Source organism: Petromyzon marinus, chromosome 14, assembly GCF_048934315.1.
Source record: "Petromyzon marinus isolate PM22_M1 ecotype Great Lakes invasive population chromosome 14, UKy_Petmar_22M1.pri1.0, whole genome shotgun sequence".
Taxonomy (NCBI): Eukaryota; Metazoa; Chordata; class Hyperoartia; order Petromyzontiformes; family Petromyzontidae; genus Petromyzon; species Petromyzon marinus.
This window is the reverse complement of record NC_133680.1, coordinates 1696191-1720093: the sequence shown is the minus strand read 5'-3', so window position 1 is coordinate 1720093 and position 23903 is coordinate 1696191. Positions and strand designations below refer to the sequence as shown.

The 23903-nt window shown below is 52.5% G+C and overlaps 1 protein-coding gene across 9 annotated transcripts in view; it reads left to right on the top strand.

Annotated features, from left to right (window-relative positions):
• Positions 1 to 23903, top strand: part of LOC116942463 (membrane-associated guanylate kinase, WW and PDZ domain-containing protein 2-like) — a 74042-nt gene that overhangs the window by 42363 nt on the left and 7776 nt on the right. For 8 of the 9 annotated variants that reach the window (XR_012941671.1, XM_076066988.1, XM_076066990.1 and 5 more), the window contains 19 exons: positions 2705 to 2917; positions 5804 to 6029; positions 9897 to 9976; positions 10803 to 10860; positions 11198 to 11268; positions 12182 to 12307; positions 13493 to 13675; positions 14155 to 14603; positions 14890 to 15106; positions 16292 to 16329; positions 16701 to 16944; positions 17101 to 17192; positions 17750 to 17948; positions 18657 to 18896; positions 19644 to 19829; positions 21381 to 21447; positions 21716 to 21773; positions 22426 to 22566; positions 22852 to 22990. Coding sequence is in view for 8 of the 9 variants with exons in the window: in XM_076066988.1 (XP_075923103.1) it covers positions 2705 to 2917; positions 5804 to 6029; positions 9897 to 9976; positions 10803 to 10860; positions 11198 to 11268; positions 12182 to 12307; positions 13493 to 13675; positions 14155 to 14603; positions 14890 to 15106; positions 16292 to 16329; positions 16701 to 16944; positions 17101 to 17192; positions 17750 to 17948; positions 18657 to 18896; positions 19644 to 19829; positions 21381 to 21447; positions 21716 to 21773; positions 22426 to 22566; positions 22852 to 22990 (3027 nt within the window). In the remaining variant the exon portion in view is untranslated. The remainder of the gene's footprint in view (positions 1 to 2704; positions 2918 to 5803; positions 6030 to 9896; positions 9977 to 10802; positions 10861 to 11197; positions 11269 to 12181; positions 12308 to 13492; positions 13676 to 14154; positions 14604 to 14889; positions 15107 to 16291; positions 16330 to 16700; positions 16945 to 17100; positions 17193 to 17749; positions 17949 to 18656; positions 18897 to 19643; positions 19830 to 21380; positions 21448 to 21715; positions 21774 to 22425; positions 22567 to 22851; positions 22991 to 23903) is intronic. The other variant, XM_076066989.1, reaches the window with a different exon arrangement.

The window sequence follows — 23903 nt, the reverse complement described above, 5'->3', positions numbered from 1 at the left end:
GATCGGTTTAGTTGGTTTGCACGCAGATGAAATGGGCCCCCGAAACGCATTGCTTTCGCGGCGGAGACATCGGCAACCTGTTCACCAAAACTACAATACGGCTGAACAATCGCCAGCACGCGAATCGGGCCCTGCGTGCAACTTGTCCGTCGCTCGCGTACTCTGCAAAGCTGATCGAGCGTCGGGGGAAGTGGCAGTATTTCCGCTCGTTTGTCGGTTGCTTCTCTTTGACGCTGCAGGCATGGGGGGGACGAGGGGGTCGTTATAAATAAATTAAAACCTCAGCAGGTGAGAGAGCTCTGCCTCACGCAATCATGCTGAGACCCAACTGCCGTCTCCCCGACTGACGTCTCCCGAACACAAACCCACGTAGGCGATTGTTGTCGTGTCGCTCGCGACGCAACTCTGTGTTTAGCGTGGGCCGCATTCTGACACTCGCTCATTGTGGAAGAGGCCGCAATGGCATAGAGAAATGGTTAACGATGGTTAATAGGCCCCACCTGCCCCTCGAGGCTCTAATGGAATGTTTTAAGCACGATGTCAATGATTATAATTAGCCGCTGCTCTGTCGTGTGATTATTGCTAAGCATTTTTTAGCTTTTGTTTTATTTAACGAGGTTGTGAGCAGCAGTCGGCTTGCGTTTGGTGCAGCCACCGACCATGATCTGTTTTGTTCTTTGAAAGACAGGCCCTCGCCTTGGAATTTCCACCGACTGACTTGGATACACTGTTGTCCCATGTGGATCGGAACCACGGGCGTTGACAAATTAAATGAGGAAAAACGATTGCGCTTAGAGACCGAAAAAGAGACACACACGGATTCGAGACTATATGAAAGATCAAGTTTGACTGTTTATAAAAGTAAGTGGACTTGGGCAGGAAATGTTGCCAGAATAGACGATGGCCGGTGGTCAAGACTAAAAATGGAGTGGCCGTGAAAGGAAGGAACATGCCTAAGAGCACCTCTACTGTGCAGATGGAGCGATGAAATGAGCTCGTCTGCAGGCTCTAGATGGGTTCTTACATCACAGAACCGCGAGAGACGGCAATAGCTTTTGGGAGGCGTCCATCCAGCAGTTGATAGATCATGGCTGCTAATGGAGATGGTCAGCACAACGTGCTCATTTGAGTAGAGGGACACTTTGACTTTGAGCAACCACATTCAGTTATATATATAAAAAAAATGGGGCTAATAGCGCTTCAAATTGTAGAAAGAGCAAATTATTAAATATAACATGTGAAAAAAAGGCCACCCTCCTATTTCAAGTAATTATCTTTTAACGACGTTAAAACGAGAAGCGTCTCATCACGCCCGCTCACCAAGGTGACATTAACCGTTCGGATCTGTGGCCCGCGTCAAACGGAATCAGACCACGGAGCCACCGACAAGCCTGTGACATTCAATATAACACGATTATATAACACGATTACTTCGGTCCTGAATTCAGAATCATCATCATAATCTTTACACATGTAATATACTGGAGCAATCAGCCGACAACGCAAACCGTCGTCTCCCCCACCGCCCTTCCGGGGCCAGCGGAAACCGTCCATTTTCTGCCACAGGGGTGAAAGGCTAGAGGGGTTGGGTGGGGGGGGCGGCTGTTTGGGAATCCGTCTAGGGTCAGCTTTTGTTCGTGAGGCTTCGTTGCCGCATTGGCATCCGGTTGCTGAACGAAGACATTACAAGGTCGCCCTCATTACACACAGAGTGCCTGCCACAAATGAACCACGATATCTTACTCATCTCGTCAAGGAGCATGAACCACCGCGAAAACTCGGGTCATGCTCGCAGCAGCGGCTTTTGGCTGGCCATCGAACAAAGACGTTCACAGGCATCGCACTTACGGATGCGGTTCTGCGGCCGTCTGGAATGCTCTTCCGGTATTCGGAAACCACTGGAGCTATGCACTTTTAAATCTAGATTTAAAACTAATTTATTTAAAACTGCTTTTTGTGTTTAGTTTGTTGTCCTCCCGTCGCACCTCCGATTAGCATGGTTGACTACATACGGTGTGAAAGAAGTTCAACATACACACACACTGCACCGGCGTCCTCTGCTCCCAGCTGAAGCGCCACCCTCCCGGCTTTGTCGCTCAGCTCCCAGCAATCACAATATAAAAGGACAGCGTTCAGTTTTTCCAAGTAAGGAATAAAATGACGTATTCGTCCATAGCAGACTTCTGTGGATCTGTTTCCCAGCAGCCGTTGCTGAACTGGGATAATACTCGAACAGCTTCCACGTGGTAAAAAGGCCTCTGACGAATGCTTATTTGTTTAGTCCATGGACCTATGACCAAATGACCCGGACTGCGGCCAGTTTCGTCAGATCTTGGAAACTAAGCAGGTATTTCAGCCTGGGCAGCGCTTGCATAGGTGACCAGCAATCACAAGCATGTAATGATCGAACTTGCAGAGCTATGTTGTGTGCAGGGGGTGGGAGGTGGGTTTATACAGCAAAATCCATTCTTGTACTGTCTTTCTATACGGGAGGGATGCGCCCATCACGGAGATGGAGCGGGACGGAGCGATGAACTCGGCTTGGTGGATGAACCTTTGCTTCGCAGGTCCCTGAGAATTTTAGAATTGCCGACGAGTCGTGGGGACCGCCACCCACCTGCGGATAGATGACGGTTGACCGCGACCAACAGGCCTTGTGTTGTGTCGGACCCCTCGGCCCCCTCGGCCCCGCGCGCGTGCACAGGCAACTTCTACGGCACGCCCGTGCCGTCGGCCGAGGCGGTGCTGCCGCTGGAGCTGCTGCTGCCGGGAGCCCGGCCGAGCTCTGAGGGCAAACGGCGACGCAACCAGTCCGTCACCGACATGGAGCGAGCGACGGGGCCCGGCGGCGGGGGGCGCAGCGCGGCCAACGACGCCGCCGCCGCGGTCAACGGCAACGGCGCTTGCGGCACATCAGGTGGGCGTCCGGGAATACCCGAGTGTGGACGTCGTGACGTTCGCTTGGTGGTGGTAGTGGTGGTGGTGTGTGCGGTTATAGGCAGCCGTGTGGTGGATTGGTCAATCAGTCGGTCGGTTGAGCAATCGAGTCGATCATTTGGTCAGGTAGACAGTCTTTCAGTAAATCAAGCAGTCAGCGGGTTGGTCAGACAGTGAGTCGATCGGTCACTAATTGTTCATTATTTCCAATCGGTCAGTTAGTAAATCAAGCAGTCAGCCTGTCAAATAATGTAAGGTGATTCTTAATTTCAATGAGTGTCGGTTCTTACAGAGTTTTTTTGTTGTTATCCACAACCAGGGTGAGTGTCCATTCATACAATTGAGTCACGGAACTGTGCGAGAGCCCTCCGAGCTTCTTTATCTCTCCTGGACAGAGATCTCGATGCCTTTGCTCATGCACGTACGCATTTATTTTTGTTTAGTTCACTGCAAAACAAAACGAATTCGTGTTGACGCACCCCTCCACTAAGAGCTCTATAAATGCCCACTCCGCCTTGGCGTGTTTATCTCAAGAGTGGAGCTCGCACAGGATGCACATTGCCTCTTCCTGCGAAAGGTTCAGGGACAAAAGCAAAACGGTAATATCCTTTTCAGATTCACACAGCCGTGCGTATGGCCTCCGCTCCGTAACGCACTTACTGTTGCTGATGCTGCTGGCGCCGATGGTGGTGGTGAATCATTTGCAAATCCAGGGAACGTTTTCGGCCACGGAAAAACACCCCCTTGCCAACCTGCATGTGCACCCCTTACATGCAGCATTTGGTAGAGTCCTTTATAAAACTGGCCCCATTCCTGTAAAGGGCTGTGGATTGTTCGATGGTTCTGTAGGGGTGCAAGTGTTGACCCTGTCTACCTCCAGCTACATGTTACATTTGATTCGGCGATTTAAAATCAGTTATTTCACTTGCGCCACGTGAATTAAACAGTGCGCATAAGAATAGTTTATTTTAAAGTCATGTACACAATTGCTTACAGTTCTGGCAGTTGCCCAAATCTTGTAAAAAAATATCTGCTCACTGTTTCCCCTAATGGGCAACTGAGATGGCAACAGCCATTCAGATTACAGACAGAGATCACGTGACTATCGCAGGTTGCATTTCCTTGCAGACCAATCAATCATTGTTTATTGAACGCACTTTTCAGTGTATACTATTGGCGTACCAAGTGGGCAACGACGAAGACTGCCCTCAACCCCACAAAGCTGTGGGGTTTTGTGGGGGCAATGGGAGCCCCCGTGAGTTTGAAGCTGCGTTAGTGAGAGCAAAAGACTTTGCGTTGCATTCAACCGGCGCCACCACGGTGTTCTAGCGACAATAATGTAATCAGCATCGTATTTGAATCCCATTGCTGCATCATGCCGTTCGTGCCGAGCGCGTTTGGAAAAGTCCAGAGCCACCCACAATCACCACCATCCTCCCCAGCGTCTCCTTCTCCCACGGGAACCATAATCGCAACCTTGGCCGGCCAGTGGCTCACGTCCGTCTCCACCTCCCGCCCGTTTCCCAAACCTCATCCTCACGCCCTGGCTCGTTAACACGCACGCTCCATTAACCCGGACGCCCCCCCACCCCCAGCCCCGCCCCGCCGGGCTGCAGGAGGCCGTGACCTCCTGCAGTGAGCCCACGGGCGTCCCGTCCCGTTGGGCCCCGCGAGTGGCGGCGGGAGCTCGGGTCGCAGGTGTGCGCACGGGAAAGATCGCGCACCTCCCCCCCGACGCCCCCCCCCCCAACCCGGAAAAGCAAAGGCACAGCCACCACCTCCCCCCCCCCCATTTCCTGGAATTGTCCAACGGTCGGATGTTGGAATTTTGTTATATATTTTTTTATCTCCCCCCTCTCTCTCTCAAATAGAAGCGAAGATGAAAGCGAATGTTAATGCTCTATGTTATTTTTTACCACCCCTCCTGTGTGTTCGCCACTTCTTTGATCACGATGTGTGCATATATATTTGTTTGAACGCTTTAATAAAAAAATGTAAGTGTTTTTTTACTTTTACATTTTTTATGTTCACAACAGAGGTTGTTAATTTACTTATTCCCCGCCCCCCCCCCCCCTTTGAACTTTGTCACCCCCTCTATCCGTCTGGGTGTTGGCCTGAATCTCACGCCACGAGCGAAGGGGTACAACACACCCAGGAATGCTCGCCACTTTTGCCCCCCATCGCAAAGCTCCGCCGGTCGTTTCGCTCGCTTTGAGACCGCGTTGTTCGATCCCAGTAATCACCCAGTCCTAGCTTACGTTCACATACCGCTCTGTTTTTTATATATATAAATAGGTCAGTCATTTTAAGGGCTATGACTCACTCATGAAGGAACCAATGACTCAGTCATAGGTACCGAGTGTTTGTTGAAATTTCTATGTTCATCTGGCGGGAGCCAGGCTGTATAACCGTTAATGAGTTCACGCAAAGTTGTCCTGATTTATTGTCTTTTTTATCATTGCTTTGTGTTACTTCTGGGTTCATTCTCCGCAGCTGTTAATCTGGGAAATGTATTCTTGTGTAGGTAAGCTACACGGAATTTCATAAAAAGAACTTGGCAAGAACATTGTAGACCTGTAATCAGGAAGAGAACGTTGCGATGGGCAGGACACATCTGCAGGACGGAGGAGGGCAGGTTACCTAGACGGCATTGGAGTGGCAACCATAGGGGAAGACCTACAGGGCCAGATGGCGGTGGTGGTAATGAGACTGCCGGAGCGGTTCTTGAAGTCCATGTTGACTGCGTAACAAGGGGCAGACGCAAAGCCACACAGTGGCGATGATCTAGCAGAAGGACTGGCAAGCTGCAGTGGCTTCAACACCGCACTCCTCGTTGACCTATTGACCTTCCCCTCACCCCTGGCAGATTCGAGCGAATGCGACGAGGTGAGGGTCGACTCCTCCTCGAGAAGCCACTCTCTTCTGTATCGCCCCCCCGACGGCCCCTCGCTCTACCTGGGCACCAGCGATCCGAGCCGCGGGGCCCCATTCCTGGGGGCCCCCTCCTACTGGGACGACGACGAGGTGTTGGGTCCACTGCCGGATCGCTGGGAGAAGGCGTCGACGGAGGAGGGCGAGGTCTACTTCATCGAGTGAGTGCCTCCGCGATCGGCGATGGGCGATCGCCACCTGTCGTCTGTCACACCGTGTCCTCCAAAGGGGCGCCACGGTGGCTAGGAGATGTTAACTACCTCTCCTGGTATACAGGAGGTCGTGGGTTTGATCCCGACCCTGACAATGCCTGTATATTTGGAGTTTGCGGTGTCTGTCTCTCTCCATGGTCGCGTGGATTTTTCTCCGTGTTCTCCGGTTTTTCACTCCACATTTAGAATCAACGTCATGCGTTTGGAGTATTTGGCTGCTATACATTTCACATGATAAGCCACTTGGTTGAGCTATCATTTGTGGCCAGGTCGCTTCTGAAAAAGAGCTACATCGCTCAGTGGGCCTTTCCTGTGGAAACTAAAATTGTTTAGTTTAAGTGATAAAAAGTTAAAGGGACTCACTGCTCAAAATTATCATCAGCAGCAGCATGAGCTACATAAGCTTGGTATTATTTATATTATCGTAATGCAGCGGTCAGCATCCTGCAGTGTAAAGCTGGGGACCTGCAATCGAAACTCGACCGAGGCCAACACGAGTGGGGGCGATATCTACGCATATCCTGGGTCCCTCTTGACCAACCTGCACAGCCCAGCGTGGAGACGTTTGCCCAAAGAACCCCCATGGGCAACGCGTTACGCTGATTGACAAAGGGCTGGGAAAAAAAAAATCGCTGACCTTCCTACTCTTTGAGTCTAGCGCACTGGCACGAGTTGCTACTCGGGCTGCAATAGTTCGTTGGGGAAGCGCACTATAAAAATAAAGTGTCTGTGTTCTCCGCGACCGCCTGGCGGAAAGCATCGGTCGACCGAACCCGGCTGACATTGCATTCTTCCTCCACGATTGTGCAATTGCGCGTGACGACCTTTGCGGGCTGCCAGCGCTCCCCCGCTCGCTCAGCAGTCGCGCGCGATTAACGGGACATGCGCATCACATGCCGCCGCGCGTGCTCACGAATAAATATATAATAAATATATAATGAATACCTGAATAATAAAAATATATATAATAAATATATACTAACTATATAATGGGTATATAATCAAATATGTATAATAAATTTATAATAAATAAGCAATCTATGGTTGGGTCAAGAACCTCCACCGTTCCCCCCCACCTCCCCAGCCACCGCCATCTTTCATGGTGCCACGATGCAACCATGCACACAGGAGTCGATCTTACCGCTCAATCTTCGCTGTGGATGTACTTTAGGGCTCATTCAGTATTCCCTCCTTTGGCTACCACTCAATCGTTATTGCCGCCCATCCGCCATCATCCCATCTTCGCGACTTGTCCTGCCCAAGCCGCCTTACTGTCCTAAACAGTAAAAAAAAATCATGACTTGATTGTGCGTGTGCTCTGTAATTGTCTTTGTTCTGCCTATATATGCGCGATGCCAAGCGTGCATCTCTATGCACACAGTGGATAGCGCAGTTGTGAACTCTACTTCCAATCTATTCATCAATGTCCAGCAAACCAATCTGACCGAAGGGTGTGCGCCGTGGCCAAGTTTGTTTAAAGTGTTGCCAAAAGCCTGGAGACACAAATCAGAGCACAAAGGACTAAGTGCAAACATAAAAATGCGTTTTGCCCTGACAGCTCCTGTCTCGTTCCTTACTGCTAATTAAATACCCCCCAAGGCAGATGTGTTAAACAAATCAGATTGAAAGCACTTATGTAATCAATGCGTACTCGTGATTTTTATTCCTTGTCGAAAATAAAGTAGAGCTGTGCGTCGAAATGTCCGAAGAGCATACAGTGAGGGAAAAAAGTATTTGATCCCCTGCTGATTTTGTACGTTTGCCCACTGACGAAGAAATGATCAGTCAATAATTTTAATGGTAGGTTTATTTGAACAGTGAGAGACAGAATAACAACAAAAAAATCCAGAAAAACGCATGTCAAAAATGTTATAAATTGATTTGCATTTTAATGAGGGAAATAAGTATTTGACCCCTCTGCAAAACATGACTTAGTACTTGGTGGCAAAACCCTTGTTGCCAATCACAGATGTCAGACGTTTCTTGTAGTTGGCCACCAGGTTTGCACACATCTCAGAAGGGATTTTGTCCCACTCCTCTTTGCAGATCTTCTCCAAGTCATTAAGGCTTCGAGGCTGACGTTTGGCAACTCGAACCTTCAGCTCCCTCCACAGATTTTCTATGGGATTAAGGTCTGGAGACTGGCTAGGCCACTCCAGGACCTTAATGTGCTTCTTCTTGAGCTACTCCTTTGTTGCCTTGGCCGTGTGTTTTGGGTCATTGTCATGCTGGAATACCCATCCACGGCCTTATTTTCAATACCCTGGCTGAGGGAAGGAGGTTCTCACCCAAGATTTGACGGTACATGGCCCTGTCCATCGTCCCTTTGATGCGGTGAAGTTGTCCTGTCCCCTTAGCAGAAAAACACCCCCAAAGCATAATGTTTCCACCTCCATGTTTGACGGTGAGGATGGTGTTCTTGGGGTCATAGGCAGCATTCCTCCTCCTCCTAACACGGCGAGTTGAGTTGATGCCAAAGAGCTCCATTTTGGTCTGATCTGACCACAACACTTTCACCCAGTTGTCCTCTGAATCATTCAGATGTTCATTGGCAACTTCAGACGGGCATGTATATGTGCTTTCTTGAGCAGGGGACCTTGTGGGCACTGCAAGATTTCAGTCCTTCACGACATAGTGTGTTACCAATTGTTTTATTGGCGACTATGGTCCCAGCTGCCTTGAGATCATTGACAAGATCCTCCCATGTAGTTCTGGGCTGATTCCTCACCGTTCTCATGATCATTGCAACTCCACGAGGTGAGATCTTGCATGGAGCCCCAGGCCGAGAGAGATTGACAGTTCTTTTGTGTTTCTTCCATTTGCAAATAATCGCACCAACTGTTGTCACCTTCTCACCAAGCTGCTTGGCAATGGTCTTGTAGCCCATTCCAGCCTTGTGTAGGTCTACAATCTTGTCCCTGACATCTTTGGAGAGCTCTTTGGTCTTGGCCATGGTGGAGAGTTTGGAATCTGATTGATTGATTGCTTCTGTGGACAGGTGTCTTTTATACAGGTGTAGAGTAGGAGTTAGTGACGTCATGTCACGCTCGCCGTCTGGTACGATGACGTCACGAATGGTGACGTCATGTACAGGGGGCGGGACGGTGACGTCATGTCCCCCTGGGGGATTTAAGCTGGAACCTGTCACGGGTTCAGGTTCGTCTGGAGAGTCCGGGAACGTGAAGGGTGGAAGTCGGGACCTAGGGTAGGGGGAAATTGACACCAGGCTAGGGTAGCCTGTGGGTGTGCTAGGGAATCCCCAGTACCTTTCGCCTGGGGTGTGGAGTGTAGGCAGTGAGTATGCAGTACACGGAGTCGTGTGCGAAGAAAGGTCTTTAATAAAACAACTGGCGCAAGCCCCTACACGAAGATCTGCCTCCGAGTCATCATTTACGCCTCAACACAGGTAACAAGTTGAGATTAGGAGCACTCCCTTTAAGAGTGTGCTCCTAATCTCAGCTCGTTCCCTGTATAAAAGACACCTGGGAGCCAGAAATCTATCTGATTGAGAGGGGGTCAAATACTTATTTCCCTCATTAAAATGCAAATCAATTTATAACATTTTTGACATGCATTTTTCTGGATTATGTTGTTGTTATTCTGTCTTTCACTGTTCAAATAAACCTACCATTAAAATTAAAGACTGATCATTTCTTTGTCAGTGGGCAAATGTACAAAATCAGCAGGGGATCAAATACTTTTTTCCCCTCGCTGTACGTACGACGCCACGCATTAAATATTTTCTGTTGTTTCGTCCGCTTCTATCTCCCTCTCTCGTCGTTCGAACGTCATCGAACATCGTTGTCGTCCTCGCAGCCACGACACGAAGACCACGTCCTGGCTGGATCCACGTCGCGCGCGCTTCCAGAAGCCGCTGGAGGAGTGTCAAGACGACGGTGAGGGTCCCGATGGCATGACGCCGTCGCGCCTTCCTCACTCACTTTCGTGTGGCGTTCGAGACGCAGCGGGACCCCGTTTGCATCTCTTGGTGTTCATCCTTGGCAAGCCGTTTCAATGGCCTGTCCGGGGTCGCCGGGTGGATTCCATTTTTTCCCCTCTTGCAAAAGCGTGCGTTGGCCAATTGTCGGTGGTGTGAGCAATGGATCGCTCTTCACCACAGTCGGAATTAGGCGACTTCTTAATCCCCCACTTGCGGGGGAGACTTGGATAACTTTATATTGAGAACCACAGCATCAAGCACAAACACGTATAGAGACCCATGGCCTCACATTTAGACCCAAAGACTCGCACAGAGACTCGTACATTTCAATACAATCTGACGTGAGTGATGGATTTCCATTCACTGCAGTCACATGTATGTTCAGACTCCTTAATCCCCCACTCATGGAGGAGGTAGCCGTACCTCCCATGTGCCGTTCGAACGCGGTGGTTAGGTGCCCGAGTTAAAGTGGCTTGGACATGACGAGAAGCCGTGCAATTGACAGCGCCGCACCGCGCAGGACACCGGAGCCGATCCCAGCGGCTTCTCCATCTCGCGACACAACACCGATAGCCCAACCGAAAAAGAAACAAAACATCTTTCGAGGGAAATTATTATTACTTTTAACTTTTCACCATGATAAACTCACACGGGAACGTCGTTGCGACATGCGCAAGCGGCCGTCGCATGCGCCAGCTGCTTCCTGTGGCCCCTGTGCCCCGGTGCGATCATCGACGCTGACGTGATGCCCGGCCGCTCCCCTTTTCCTTTTCCGCACCCAGAGCTTCCGTACGGCTGGGAAAAGATCGACGACCCGCAGTACGGCACCTACTACGTCGAGTGAGTATCGCACTCCTCATCCTCCTACTCCATCCACCTTGTCCTCGTCTTTCTCGTCATCGTCTTCCACTTCTTTCTCCTTGTCCCACTCCTACACCTCGTTCTTGTCCTCATCATCACCATCTCTTCTACTCCTCATCCGCCGCCTGTACCTCATCTTCCTACTTCTCACCCTCGGTCCTCCCATCATCTTCCTCCTCGTCCTCTTCCTCCAGTTGCTCCTCTTCTGTGTCTTCCTCCTGCTCCTCCTGCTCCTCGTTCTTAGCATTTCGTGAATTCCCTTCGTGTACCCGGTCAGCGCCGCGTGTTGATGTCCCACCCTCTGTTGTCTTTGCAGCCACTTGAACCGGAAGACGCAGTTTGAGAACCCCGTGATCGAAGCCAAGCGGAGGAGCAACCACCCGAAAGGTGACTGCGGGTTAGCAGCGCACGCGATTGCCCGCGTGTGGCGTTGCACACGCTCTCGCTCGTTGCTTTGCGCCAGGGCCTTGTCGCGTCGCACGGGGTTGTATACGAGCGTGTGCGTGCACGTGTGTGTACGTCAATAACCACCGTTCGTCACTAAGTGACAGTGATGTCACTACCGCACTTGTGCCAGTCTAAGTGTGCATGTCACACATACACACATGGCACGGGCAGCAGTAGTGTATTATCTTGCACTCTGCACTACGAACCCGGCGATCCGAGTTCAATTCCTGATCATCGCCAACAACGGCGATGAATATCTCCACCGGTTCTGCAGCTCTCCTCCGTCGATTCAGCCTTAAATATGTACACCTGACTGAATAACAAACATACAAACCTCACCTGCTGCTGTCTTACCATAAATTAAACTCAGCCTCATGTTTATCATAAATACATCTAACTGTTTAACAAGAGTTGAAACTAGAGCTAAGTTTGGATAATGAGCTGTAACTAAACTTACATTGTGTTTTCATTAAGGACTGGACTACACCCAGATCTAAAACATTGCACAATAGAATCAATATGACTGTGGAACTGACCAATATGATTGCAGAGGTTTTTGCGGCTCTGCTGTCTAGCTCGCCGATGCGTTTTCAAGTTGTACCGTATGTTGTTCACTATGATGTCTGACGTATCGCTCCGCGTGCTGGAAGCTACTTCAGGAGCTGCCCATAACCCTATTCAGCTCCTGAAGACGCTCCCAGCACATGCAGCGAAACGTCGGACTCATCGGAGAACTAATTAATCTCTGTGGAGTCAAAACAACAACGTTGGTTTCAGGCGCGCTGCTAGCCAAGAGGTTTTATTTAGCGATGTCAAGTTTGTGCCTTCTTGCCGGTGTGGACTCGTCTGTCAGAGCCCTCGGCCTCCACGCTGCCCCGCGCGCGCCCTTCGCCGGTCAGCCCCCAAGCGCAGAGGTCACGAAGCACCAACGACCTCGCGCCCACCACTCCCGCCACGCCCGCCGGTACGCTGCGCCCCGGTACGCACCGCCTCGGTATGCTCCACCCCGGTACGCTCCACACCGGTACGCTCCACCTCGGTACGCTCCACCTCGGTACGCTCCACCTCGGTACGCTCCACCTTGGTATGCTCCACACCGGTACGCTCCACCCCGGTACGCTCCACCCCGGTATGCTCCACCCTCGTACGCTCCACCTTTACACCATCATAATACTCATGCCACCAAGTTCCACCGTAGCACGCTGTACCCTGACATACTCCACCCCAGTCTAATCACTCCTGAATGCTACACTTCGGGATCCGCTAGCTCAGCACAATCTCCCCCAATCTTCCCCCAGCCGCTCCTTCCCCCTACCCCTCCCGACCTCTTTCTAACCCTAACCCCGTCTCTCTACCTGCTACCTACATCCTGAATCATCAATCATCACCACAATTGTCCCTCCCGCCTACCCTCCCTACCATCCTCCCACCCTTCCTCACCACCACTCCTCCCCGCACCCTCTGCTGTTAAGTTCAGTTCATGTATTAGGTATAGTCCTGTGAGCCATGCGGCTTTTGAATCGGGTGCAACCGCAACAAACAAAAACATGAACAAGAAACATCTTAAAGTGACTACGCGCAACATAAAAATCCAGTAAAAAACAGCAAAGTCTTCCAGAAAAAGCACCGTATATCAATGCTGTGTGCAAAAATCCCAGTGGGTTGCAAGTCAAACAATAACAACCATAAGACATAATAATAGGGTTTTTCCCCTTTTTTCTGGCAACAAAACTGAAACCGTTTTACAAGGATTCATGTCTGCATTAACGACAATACCTGCAGTCAAAATGCAAACAAAAAACACACTATGATAATATATGCATTGTCCTTGAAACTGATTGGTCCACACCAAGGGATGGCTTTCTTTTGAGCCTCGACCCAATTGGTGCTCGACCAGATGGCGCCAAAAGGCGTACAGCTCAAAGACAATGCACTATCAAAGTAATGAGGGCTCGGGGTGAGCATCTACATCATTAGACCTCCTTTGCCAGTACCAAAATATAATAATAGGGTTTTTCACCTATTAGAGAACCATAAGACAATTTAGATTAAAGTTATCAGTCTAACTCTGTACTACAACAAACAAATATGGCTAAACCAAAACGTTTTCTGTGCTCTGATGACAAGGAGGAGGTGGTGGTGGCGCTTCTGTTTGTCTCTGCAGGGAAGGCGTTCTTCACGAGAGACGAGCGCGAGCTATCGGGCGAGCGCGTGCGCACCACCCTGCGCAAGACGAGCCGGGGCTTCGGCTTCACCATCGTGGGGGGCGACCAGCCCGAGGAGTTCCTGCAGGTCAAGAGCCTCGTGCCCAGTGGCCCCGCCGCACTCGACGGGCGCATGTGCACCGGTGAGCTGCTGAAAACGGGTGGCCGGCTACGCCACGACACAACCACCACCGCTGCCGCCACCGCCTCTCTGTTATAATCGACACCCGTGATACCACCGTCACCGTCACCAGCTCTAGCGTCATGAATAGCAGCATTTATCACCAACACCAGCTGTCGTCGCCTTTAACACCGCTGCCGGCGCACTTGCTGTAATCAACACGAGTGCAGCCATCATTGTATACTACTCTCCTCTAATTAATACCACCACCACCACACCACTTACTATCACCAGCATAATTATAGCCAGCACCACCACCATTACAACCACCACTACCTCCATCATCAACACCAAATACTGCACTACTTCCACCACCATTATCACGAACAGCACCACCACCATCATCAACACCAGCAGAATCACCTCCCTCCAGCACAGAGAACAATGCTGCGCTGTCAAAGTTTTATATTAACGCCCGTCCGTCGGTGCGACGCCCGGCAGGTGACGTGATCGTGAGCGTGAACGACGCTTGCGTCCTGGGCTACTCCCAGGTGGACGTCGTGCGAATCTTCCAGTGCATCCCCATTGGTCAGTGCGTGACCCTCGACCTCTGCCGCGGCTACCCTCTGCCATTCGACCCCGACGACCCGGCCACGCACATGGTGACGGCGTTCGCCGTCTCGGGCAAGGAGCCGATGATCATCAACGGCTGGCCGCTCGCTGACCCGGGCCTCCCACCGACCGTGGCGGCGCTTCCGGGACTGCCGTCGTTGCACTCCACGCCGGACTCCGGCACCGCCGTCCGCTCCCAGCAGCAGCAGTGGTGGACGAGCACCGCAACGCAGGGCGCACATGACGCGCCGGAGAACGGACATGCACGCGACGACGGAGACTCGCTGGCATCGTCGGGGACCTCGCAGCCCGAGCTGCTGACCGCCACAGTCGTGAAGGTGCGCGGGGGGGCAGGCGGGGGGGCAGGCGGGCGGGCAGGCGGGCAGGCGGGCAGGTGGGCAGGTGGGTGGGTGGGTGGTGGTGGGGCTAGAAATAGGGCGATACGGTCAGGAGATACTGACGCGCGTAGAGGCGCGTCGAATTGTTAATTAAAATGTGTTCTGTCGGCGATGAATAGATTTTCAACCACGGAATTAACAGGCTTTTTTTTTTTTCAATGGCTTTGGTTCATTACATCGTGATGGCGTTACTCACCCGGAGACGCGGTCATTGCGTCCCGCGCAGGGCCCTGCGGGGTTCGGCTTCACGATCGCGGACGGCGCCGGCGGGCAGCGTGTGCGGCACATCCTGGACCGGGCGCGGGGTCGCGACCTCCGCGAGGGCGACCTCATCCTACAGGTCGGAGGTCGCGACGTGCAGGGCCTGAGCCATATGCAGGTGGTGCAGATGCTCAAGGACTGTCCCGTGGGCAGCCCCGTGCCCTTCGTCGTTCAGCGTCCCGGTACGCGCAACGGCGATCCCTCACGACGGCGGCAGTGTCTTGTGCACCTGGTTGTGGTGGTGGTGCCAGTTGGCAAGTTGGGAGGGTAATCCGGCTGTGATCATCGTCACCAGCGGCATGGTGGCACTGTGGTAACACTTGCGCCTCTCCGCAAGAAGGGCCTGGGTTCCATTCCCAATTCGTCCGCCTGTGTCTGTGCAGTTAGAATGTTATCCCCCCCCCCATTCTTCATGGGTTTCCTCCAGGTTTCTGCCAAAGATACAAAAACGTACGGCACCGGTATCGGACAAACTTCCCTGCGAATTCACTCAATTGGGATTACACACGGCAACATTACCGCCCTTACTGTGCAAATTGGCGGGGCTCTCCTGTCAAAGAGTCTTGAGACTAAGCGAGGTTCTCCTGGGTAAACGTTAATAATCATTGCAGTTGTCGTCAACGTTAGCAGCAGTGGCAGCGTAATGGTGAGCAATAGAAAAATCACTACCGTCAGCAGTAGCAGTAGAAGCAGCATCAGCCACAGCAGAAGCATCGTTTTCATCGTCAGCAGTAGCAGTAGAAAAAGCATCAGCCACAGCATAGGCATCGTTATCATCATCAGAAGTAGCAGCAACATCAACGTATTACCATAAACATTATCACCAGCATCATCATTTGCAGAAGCATAATCTTTATTACAACGTAATCATCATAGTTGTCAACAATAGCATCATTAGCATATTTTTTATTTACTTAATACCTGTAAAAGCAAATCTCAGCACTTATTCATGCAAATTATGTCGGCTCATTACTCAATCAGTCAGGGCACACTTCGCAAACACGTCCACCAGACAACTTAACAGCGGCCATCGTTTTCACTCGATACTCGGTTATCCTCCCTTTGTCCAATGGTGACAAGATTTCAACACAAACGTGAAAACTCGCACACACACAACTACGTAAGCACACAGAGCGTGACTCACTCTACCACACCACCCACCGGTTCTGTGCAAGCATCGCCCCTCCGTGCGTACGTGCGTGCGTGATTCACGTGAGCTCATTAGAATGAGCCGCCGTTTACTCGCGACGTTGCCTGCGGCAGGCAGTCACTCGCACCCTCGCACAAATTCCCGTTCCCCTGGGCTGCACGCGAGCAGAGCTATCGCACGCACGCTCCTTAATCACCATCGTTGCTTTGTCTTGCAGGCACTGGGAACCACTCCCCAAACAGAAGCCAACAATCGGTGAGTTTTTTTCGTGGCCTTCTTTCCTCCCAGTCCAATTACGTACCGTATATGACGTTACACTTAACATGGTCGCATTGCTTACACGCGCAAGAGCTCAGATTGTGTATGATGTGCGGAGCAGCAGGGGCTCCCGGTTGTGAGATATAAGATTTAATCTTGGTCAAGGTCCGCACAGCCCTGTCATTGTTATCATCGTCATCATCATCATAATCTCGTTAAGCTTAGCATGGCCAACTAACCTCCACGAACCGCGCAGAATGAAGAGGTCCTCATCCAGCAGTGGACTTACATTTGGACGCTGCAGTGCTTCAGCATGGATCTCGTGTAACTTGTTGCACTTTTTGTTGTTGCTGCTGCGTTACCACCAGGAGTTTGAGAGGCGGAACAGCGCGGGGAGCTTCCGCGAGAGCGGCCCCCCTGCAGCCCGCCCGGGCCCCCCGTCGCTGTACCTGCCCTGGACGGGAACAAGCCCCCCTGGGCACACCGCCACCGCTCCGCGCCGCGCCCTGCTCTACCCCCCGCCCCCGCCGGGCCCCCCGAGTTTCGGTCAGCAGGGGCGCCCCCCAGGACCGGCGACGTCCGAGGGTCCCCGAGAACTCACCGAGAGTGCGAGTGAGTCGAGACGAACGGGGTGACGGGGTTAACGACGCGAACACAGTGGAAGCGATTTAAGTGAGGCCGCTTTTGATACGAGCGCCGCCGGTAGAGAACACCGATACGCGCTGCGCCCGCATGCGGCTCACGGCTTGTCGGCGTCTCTGTCCGCAGCGCTGGAGTTCCGGGATATCGACGTGTTCCTCCGGCGCCAGGAGACCGGGTTTGGATTCCGAATCCTGGGCGGGGAGGAGCCGGGGCACCCGGTACGGAGCGGTCCGCATCTCGGCGCCACCCTCGTTTCATCCATCGTGCCAAATAAATCCAAATCCGTATTAGTGTTTTGTCCTTTCCGTAGTCATTCTAAAACATGGATGCTCTCTGATATTTTACCCGATGATATTGTAATGTTACTAAGAAACTTTAATCTCGAAATTTCCAAATAAAAGCGGTGGATCACCTTGTGCTGCCGCACAGCCCCATTGCTGTGACAATCGCACGAGTCACGCAGCTGCTCGTAGGAACGCCCTTTCACGGAAATGATCACAATTCACCCCTTCCCATGATTCATTTGTCACAGTTCATGGTTACGATTCAAATTTACCAAGAGTCGATAAAGGTACTTGGCCCTCTGGTGCATGTAGCACTGAATTAATGGTTCGTAAGCGAAAGAACGGAACAAAACGTCGTCACTAGAATATAATCGAGTGACGTTTTTTGAAGTCGGAACGACAAAGTCAGCGTTCTCTCTCTTCACCGTACGATTTGCCCCTTGCTTGCCGACTCATCCGTTCTCCCCGCCCGCTCACCCGCCCATCGCTAGATTCGCGTGGGCGCGGTGGTGCCGCGGGGGGCGGCCGACGTGGATGGGCGACTGCGCCCCGGCGACGAGCTGCTGTCAGTGGACAGCTCGCCCGTGGAGGGCCACGTGCACCAGCACGTCATCGCGCTCATGCAGAAGGCGGCGCTCAACGGGCACGTCAGCCTCACCGTGCGCAGGGCGCTCGCGCCCGCACCCTCCGGTAGGTCGATGGGCGGCAGCAGCGGCGGTGGCACCGCCGTCGTCGTGTCCACGAATGTGTTGGAATTTCCGTAGACTCCATCGTCTGTCATCGTCACCGTTCTTTGTTGTCTTCATCTTCACCGTCGGTGTTAGTCACTGAGGGCGTGGATGGGTTTCTTTTGTTTTTTTTCATTCCTGTTACTCTATGCCCCCGGTACCGTTCCCGTCCCCGTTCTGCTGTAACGTGCTGATGCCTGCTTTATTGAGGGCAATATTGGCACGTAAAATTAAGATTTATTGATGTGATCAGCATGAGTCATCCTCATCGGCAGCAGCGGCGGCGCAATCATCATCTTATTGACTGCAAAAGCCAAAGTGATTTAGTGCTCAAATGAACATTAAAGCAAGGCTCGCCACCTGTTTACAGCCTGCCAGAAGTGGTTGAAATTCCACATTCCTATGACAGGGGAGAGTCTATCTATAAGACAACCACAAAGTGGAACTCACTTTACTGACCCTCGGGGAGATGATGGGCCAAGTCACTCGCCAATCAGGATTTGAACTTGCAACCTTCCGATAGCAACCCGCTCACCGCTGAGCAGCATCGTCATCATTGTCATTAGCAACATGTTTATATAATGGTGTTCTCTATAAATGTTCGTGGAGTCATGTAATGTATTACCATGACAAACACGATTCCTCTCCGCTCCATGCGACGTTCCTCCAGGTCCCCTGGGCCCCCCGTCGCTGTCGAACCTGCACGCGTACGGCGGCGCCGCGGGGCCACCGGTGGAGCCGACGGGCGGCTCGTCACCGCCGGAGCCCCCGCGGGGCCTCGTGCAGGAAGTGCAGGGCCTGTCGCTGGAGTGCACGCCCAGCGACGTCACCGTCCAACGGCAGGAGCACGAGGGGTTCGGCTTCGTCATCGTGTCGTCGCTCGCGCGGCCCGAGGGCGGCCCGGCCAACGGTACGAACGCCACGCTCGCGCGTACGATGTAAACGAGGTAAACGACACGGGGCACGTAAAAACTTGTACGCGTGAAACGTACGAGCGCGGAACACACCTTTGCATGTATTGACCACGTGCGGCCAATACACACACACACACGTGCGCATCACAAAACTGACGCACGCACAAAAACACTCCGGCCAAAAGGTGAAAATGAGACGGCAGTGTGGTAAACGGGACACAGGCACTCAGATAGGTCGTGAATAAATGTGTGTGTGTGTTCGCACTTCACGTGGCCTCAAGGTGCACATAGTCTGGCACAATGGTCGTGGTGACGTCACAGCCACTTAGTGGCGAATGGCGGTTGTTGTTCGCATATCACGTTGTAGCTCTGCGTAGAGGCACGTTAACTCAAATACGATACGAGTGCGTGTTTGTAAACACGTGCATGCATGTGTACATGTTGGTTAACAGTCAACACATCACCTAGGCCTGGACGTAACCTCCTGTCAGCAAGCCTTCGACTCTTAATGTGGCCTCAAAGTGCAGTGAAGTCACCGCCACTTCGTGGTGAATGGGCAGCTGTTGCTGCTGTTGTTGGTCAACGATGCCACGAGGGAGACACGACAGCCGGGCATGGTGCTGGCTACCCACCCCCTCGTGTGCCATGCCAGCCATTCACAGGTCCTCTCTAATAAGCACTTGCTACAACAGTCTGTGAAGGCTATACGGTCGGGGTATCTTTGTCTTTGTGTCGCGGTGCAGCTCTGCCGCACAAGATTGGGCGCGTGGTGCCGGGCAGCCCCGCGGAGCGGTGCGGCGTGCTGCGCGTGGGTGACCGCATCGTGGCGGTTAACAGGCGCTGCATCCTGGACATGTCGCACGCCGATATCGTGACGCTGGTGCGCGACGCAGGGCTCACCGTCACGCTCGCCGTCCTCCCCGCTCCCGGTCAGAGCTTCCTCCTCTCTCTCTTACTGCCAACTCCTCCCACCTACACCCACCTCCTCACTCATCCACCCACTCACCCACTCATTCATCCACACACTAACCCACTCACTCACCCACTCAACTACTCACACATCTACTCGCTCAAACATCTACTCAATTACACACCTGCCCACTCACCTACCCACATACCTACTCACTTATCCACCCATTCAATCATCCACCCACTCACTCATCTGCTCATTCATTCACCTACCCACCCACTCATCTGCTCACTCATCTACCCATTCACTTGCATACCCACCCATCTACTTAACCACTCATACACCCACTCGCCCATTCACTTACTCGCCAATTCATTGACATCTCTGCTCACTCACTCAGCTACTCACTTAATGAAAATAATAGTGCCAATTCTATTTCGGGAAACTTTGATCTTGTTCAGGAAATCCATTCAGCCGTAAGATGCGTATCTATTAGCAGAGCTCTATGAAAGACAGTGGAGGTGAAGTGAAACCGTTCAAATTCAACTTGAACTGATACAGACCCTCACAATAACTGTCCCTCCCTATAAATTGCTTGCTATTCTATTATGTTAAAAGGGTATTTATAGACAGAGACCTTTATTAAACTCTAGGTGACAGCCCATTTAGACTAAAAGTCTCTTAAGCAAGACCTAGGTCGCAAAAGCAGTGCGGCATACAAGACTAATAGAATAAATACTGTGGTAGAATTTAAATGGGTGGCATTACGTGACACTGAAACACGGTCCTATTAACCAGCATACCCTGACAATAACCCTGGCTCCATTCTCTACAGTTTTCCCAGCCATAGCCAACATCGTATATCGCACGATGGTGCAGTGGTTTGCGCCATACGCAATGAAGCTTATTAATATCGGTGCCGAGTGGTAACTGAACCAGTTCTGCGTGGCCCCCTTCACCGACCTGCACCTACCACCGCGGTGGTGAAGTATGGTCAAACAATCGCTTTGACCGACGACGAGAGTGCGGAGGCCTTCATCCAGCAGTGGAATGAAAAATTGGCATACATTATACAATTCGTTGCACCATCAATGGGGGCGCTCTCAATCACCCAGTAAATAGAGTGGTCCTGTAATGCCATGCGCTGCCGACAGTGAATTGGGTTAACACAAAAATCAATCCACCATGTATTAGTGTTTTGATGTTCAGTTTTAAGTTATGATTTTACCAAAATAATCAGAAAAAAAAGGTAATGCGTGAACTGTTGGGGAATCGCGCGTTTTACGCGACGGGGGTCATTGTGCGTCGGCGTGCGGCGGGCTTTCCCCAGGTTCCTCAGATGTCCTCTCAAACAAAGCCAAACGCTTCGCAGAATTTCCCAACCAATCCCCCAACTTATCGGCACCCGCCTGAAGAAAAGTCTCTTGACTCGATGAAGCTTCGCCGAGTTAAGACCTCGCCACTCGTTAATGTACTTACACGACTGTCGTAACGATCGCTGTGTCGACGTTGTATTGAAATGCACGCACGTGACCTCCGCGCTGCTACGGTGTTTTTTGTACGCCTGCAGAGAGCAGTGGAAACCCGTCGCCAAACGCCACCTCCCAGCCCAGCACCCCGGGACCCGCCACCTCCAGGTGGGCACTGCCGTGGCCTAGCGGTCCTCTGTGCTGCTGGGTCCAGTGCAGCGCGCAAACACCAAACGTACTAGATTATAATTGTTAAGTATGGCCAGATCATGGTTATCATTGTGAGTGTGTTATATTTTTTTGCATCGGTACAACGCTTCGAGGGCACTCCCTTCATTTTTTTTTGTCTGGCGATGAACGTGCTTCATGCCATGCAGGATGAACCATATTCCTGACGTCTGTCAGCATGCAAGATGTTTTGTCTATTATATTGCAGCTCTGCCACCATCGATATACACAGGAGACAGGAGATACCCGTGAACAAGACGCCGCAGGTACGAACAATCCACCCCGAATACACCTGACCTTGGCGGATCTCGTAGGCCATGCAGAGTTGAGCCAGGAGCCGTGCAGATGCTCGTCCGCTCACCCACCTCCACCTGAATTCCCCTGCGCGCTAATTTACAGGAGTGTTTGTGTGTAACCTCACACACAAACACACCTGCTTGTTTATAAGCTCGCTAATACATGCATACAGAATACAAAGATAGCCTGAACAGACTTCTGAGGCAAGTGTTGCTAGCGAGCACCTATGAAGGCCGGCACGACACACGAGGAAGTGGGTGGCCAGCACCACTCCTGGCCGCCTTTGTCTCCCGAGTGGCGATGTTTACATACCGAACCAGATACTCATTCGACCTAAGGGAGGCCCAGGACTGGTTCAGATAATTGTCACTGGTATTGGGCATGAGCAGGAATCGAACTAGATTCGCCGAGTTCGTTGCACAGCAGTATACGCATACACATGCATGCACACACACACGCGTGCCTGTACTCATGACCGCGCACTCACCCACAACTGGGCGTTCACATATTCGCCCACGTACAGGCGCTGTCGCTCACATGTTATTCCACACATGGGAGACCGTCGCCCTCGGAGGATTTAGCTCTGGTAAGAGGCGGTGTTTACATTTGACGTGTGCGCAGAGGGCTCTGTACGAGGCGGTGCTCGAGAAGGGCGAGAGGGGATTTGGGTTCAGCATCCGCGGGGGGCGCGAGTACGGGATGGAGCTGTACGTGCTGCGTGTGGTGGAGGGGGGCCCGGCCGCCACATCCTCGCAGATGCAGGTCAGCACACACGTGGGCTGCTGCACCGTCCCCCGCACCCCCAGAATGAACACACTCGCACGCTTTTACACACCAACACACACACGCGCACACTCACAGCCACTCGCACACCAGCAATCACTCACGCCCACTCACACACCAAAACTCGCACACACTCGCACACCTATTCGCACACACCAACACTCACACCCACCCACACACTGACACTCAATAAAGCCCGTGTCTCTCCGTGCCATCTTGCGCGGCCACCCACCTACACGCACGCACGCACGCTCGCTCGCGCAGGTCGGAGACCAGATTGTGGAGATCGGTGGGGAGAGCACCTCGGACATGACGCACGCACGCGCCATCGATCTCATCCGCGGCAGCGGCGGCGCCGTGCGCCTGCTCCTGCGCCACGGCTCGGGGCACGTCCCCGACCACGGTAGGTCGCGGCAGAGCCGCCCTGCGCCGTCCGCTACGCCCGGTCCGGTGTGGAGAGGACCGGAGAAGGGAGTCGGGGTGGGGGGCAGGTGGGGCCGGAGGGTCGTGGACGGGTGCGTACGTGCACACATGCATGCGGCTCATCTGGCGGATGTCGCCAAACCGACGTCCGCGGTGGATTCCCGTCCCCGCGGGAAGCACCTGCTCGGGTCGGAAGGGGATGCGAGCTGCCAACTCTCAAGAGACACATGGTCACACCGAATGGCGAGCGGCTCACCTGGCAGATCTGCACAACCGGTCGAAGGGTCGTCAGGATTTTGTCTTCATGCCATCCCCACGTCATGTTCCACCGTTGTCGGTGGAACATTACGTGTCGTTCCATCGCCAGTTATTCCGTGTTCGTCATCTGTACAGTACTCATAACCCAAGGCGACGTCTGCGCTGGTAGTTACAGGCTTCTCATTGGTTACGTATCGCGATCTCGTGGTTAGCGAAGGATCGAGTGGTTTTTGTTACCGATGCTGCCTGCATTCAGGGGTTGGAGGGGTTTGGAAGCTGGAGAAGCCCTTGTGATGTGTGCAGAGAAATCACAAACACCACGCTGTGCTTCACTCTGACATGCGTGCCTCTCCTCCTGGGGGTGAATGATGCTGCATGGGGATTGGTTCTGACTCATCTCGCTGTGCTGCATGCGGTCCTGAATAACGGGAGTATCCATTGAAAGCTCTCTCCATGCTCCGTGGTCGTTTTCACGCATGGGTGTTGGCTTTAATAATGCATGTGTTATGGTGCGCTGCGGGGTCATGTGTGTGTCAGCTTGTGGATGTGTGTGTGCGTGCGTACTTTATTGTTTGAGCACGCATGCGTGATTATGTATGCCCGAACCTGTGTCTGTGAGTCTGCTAGTGAGCTGG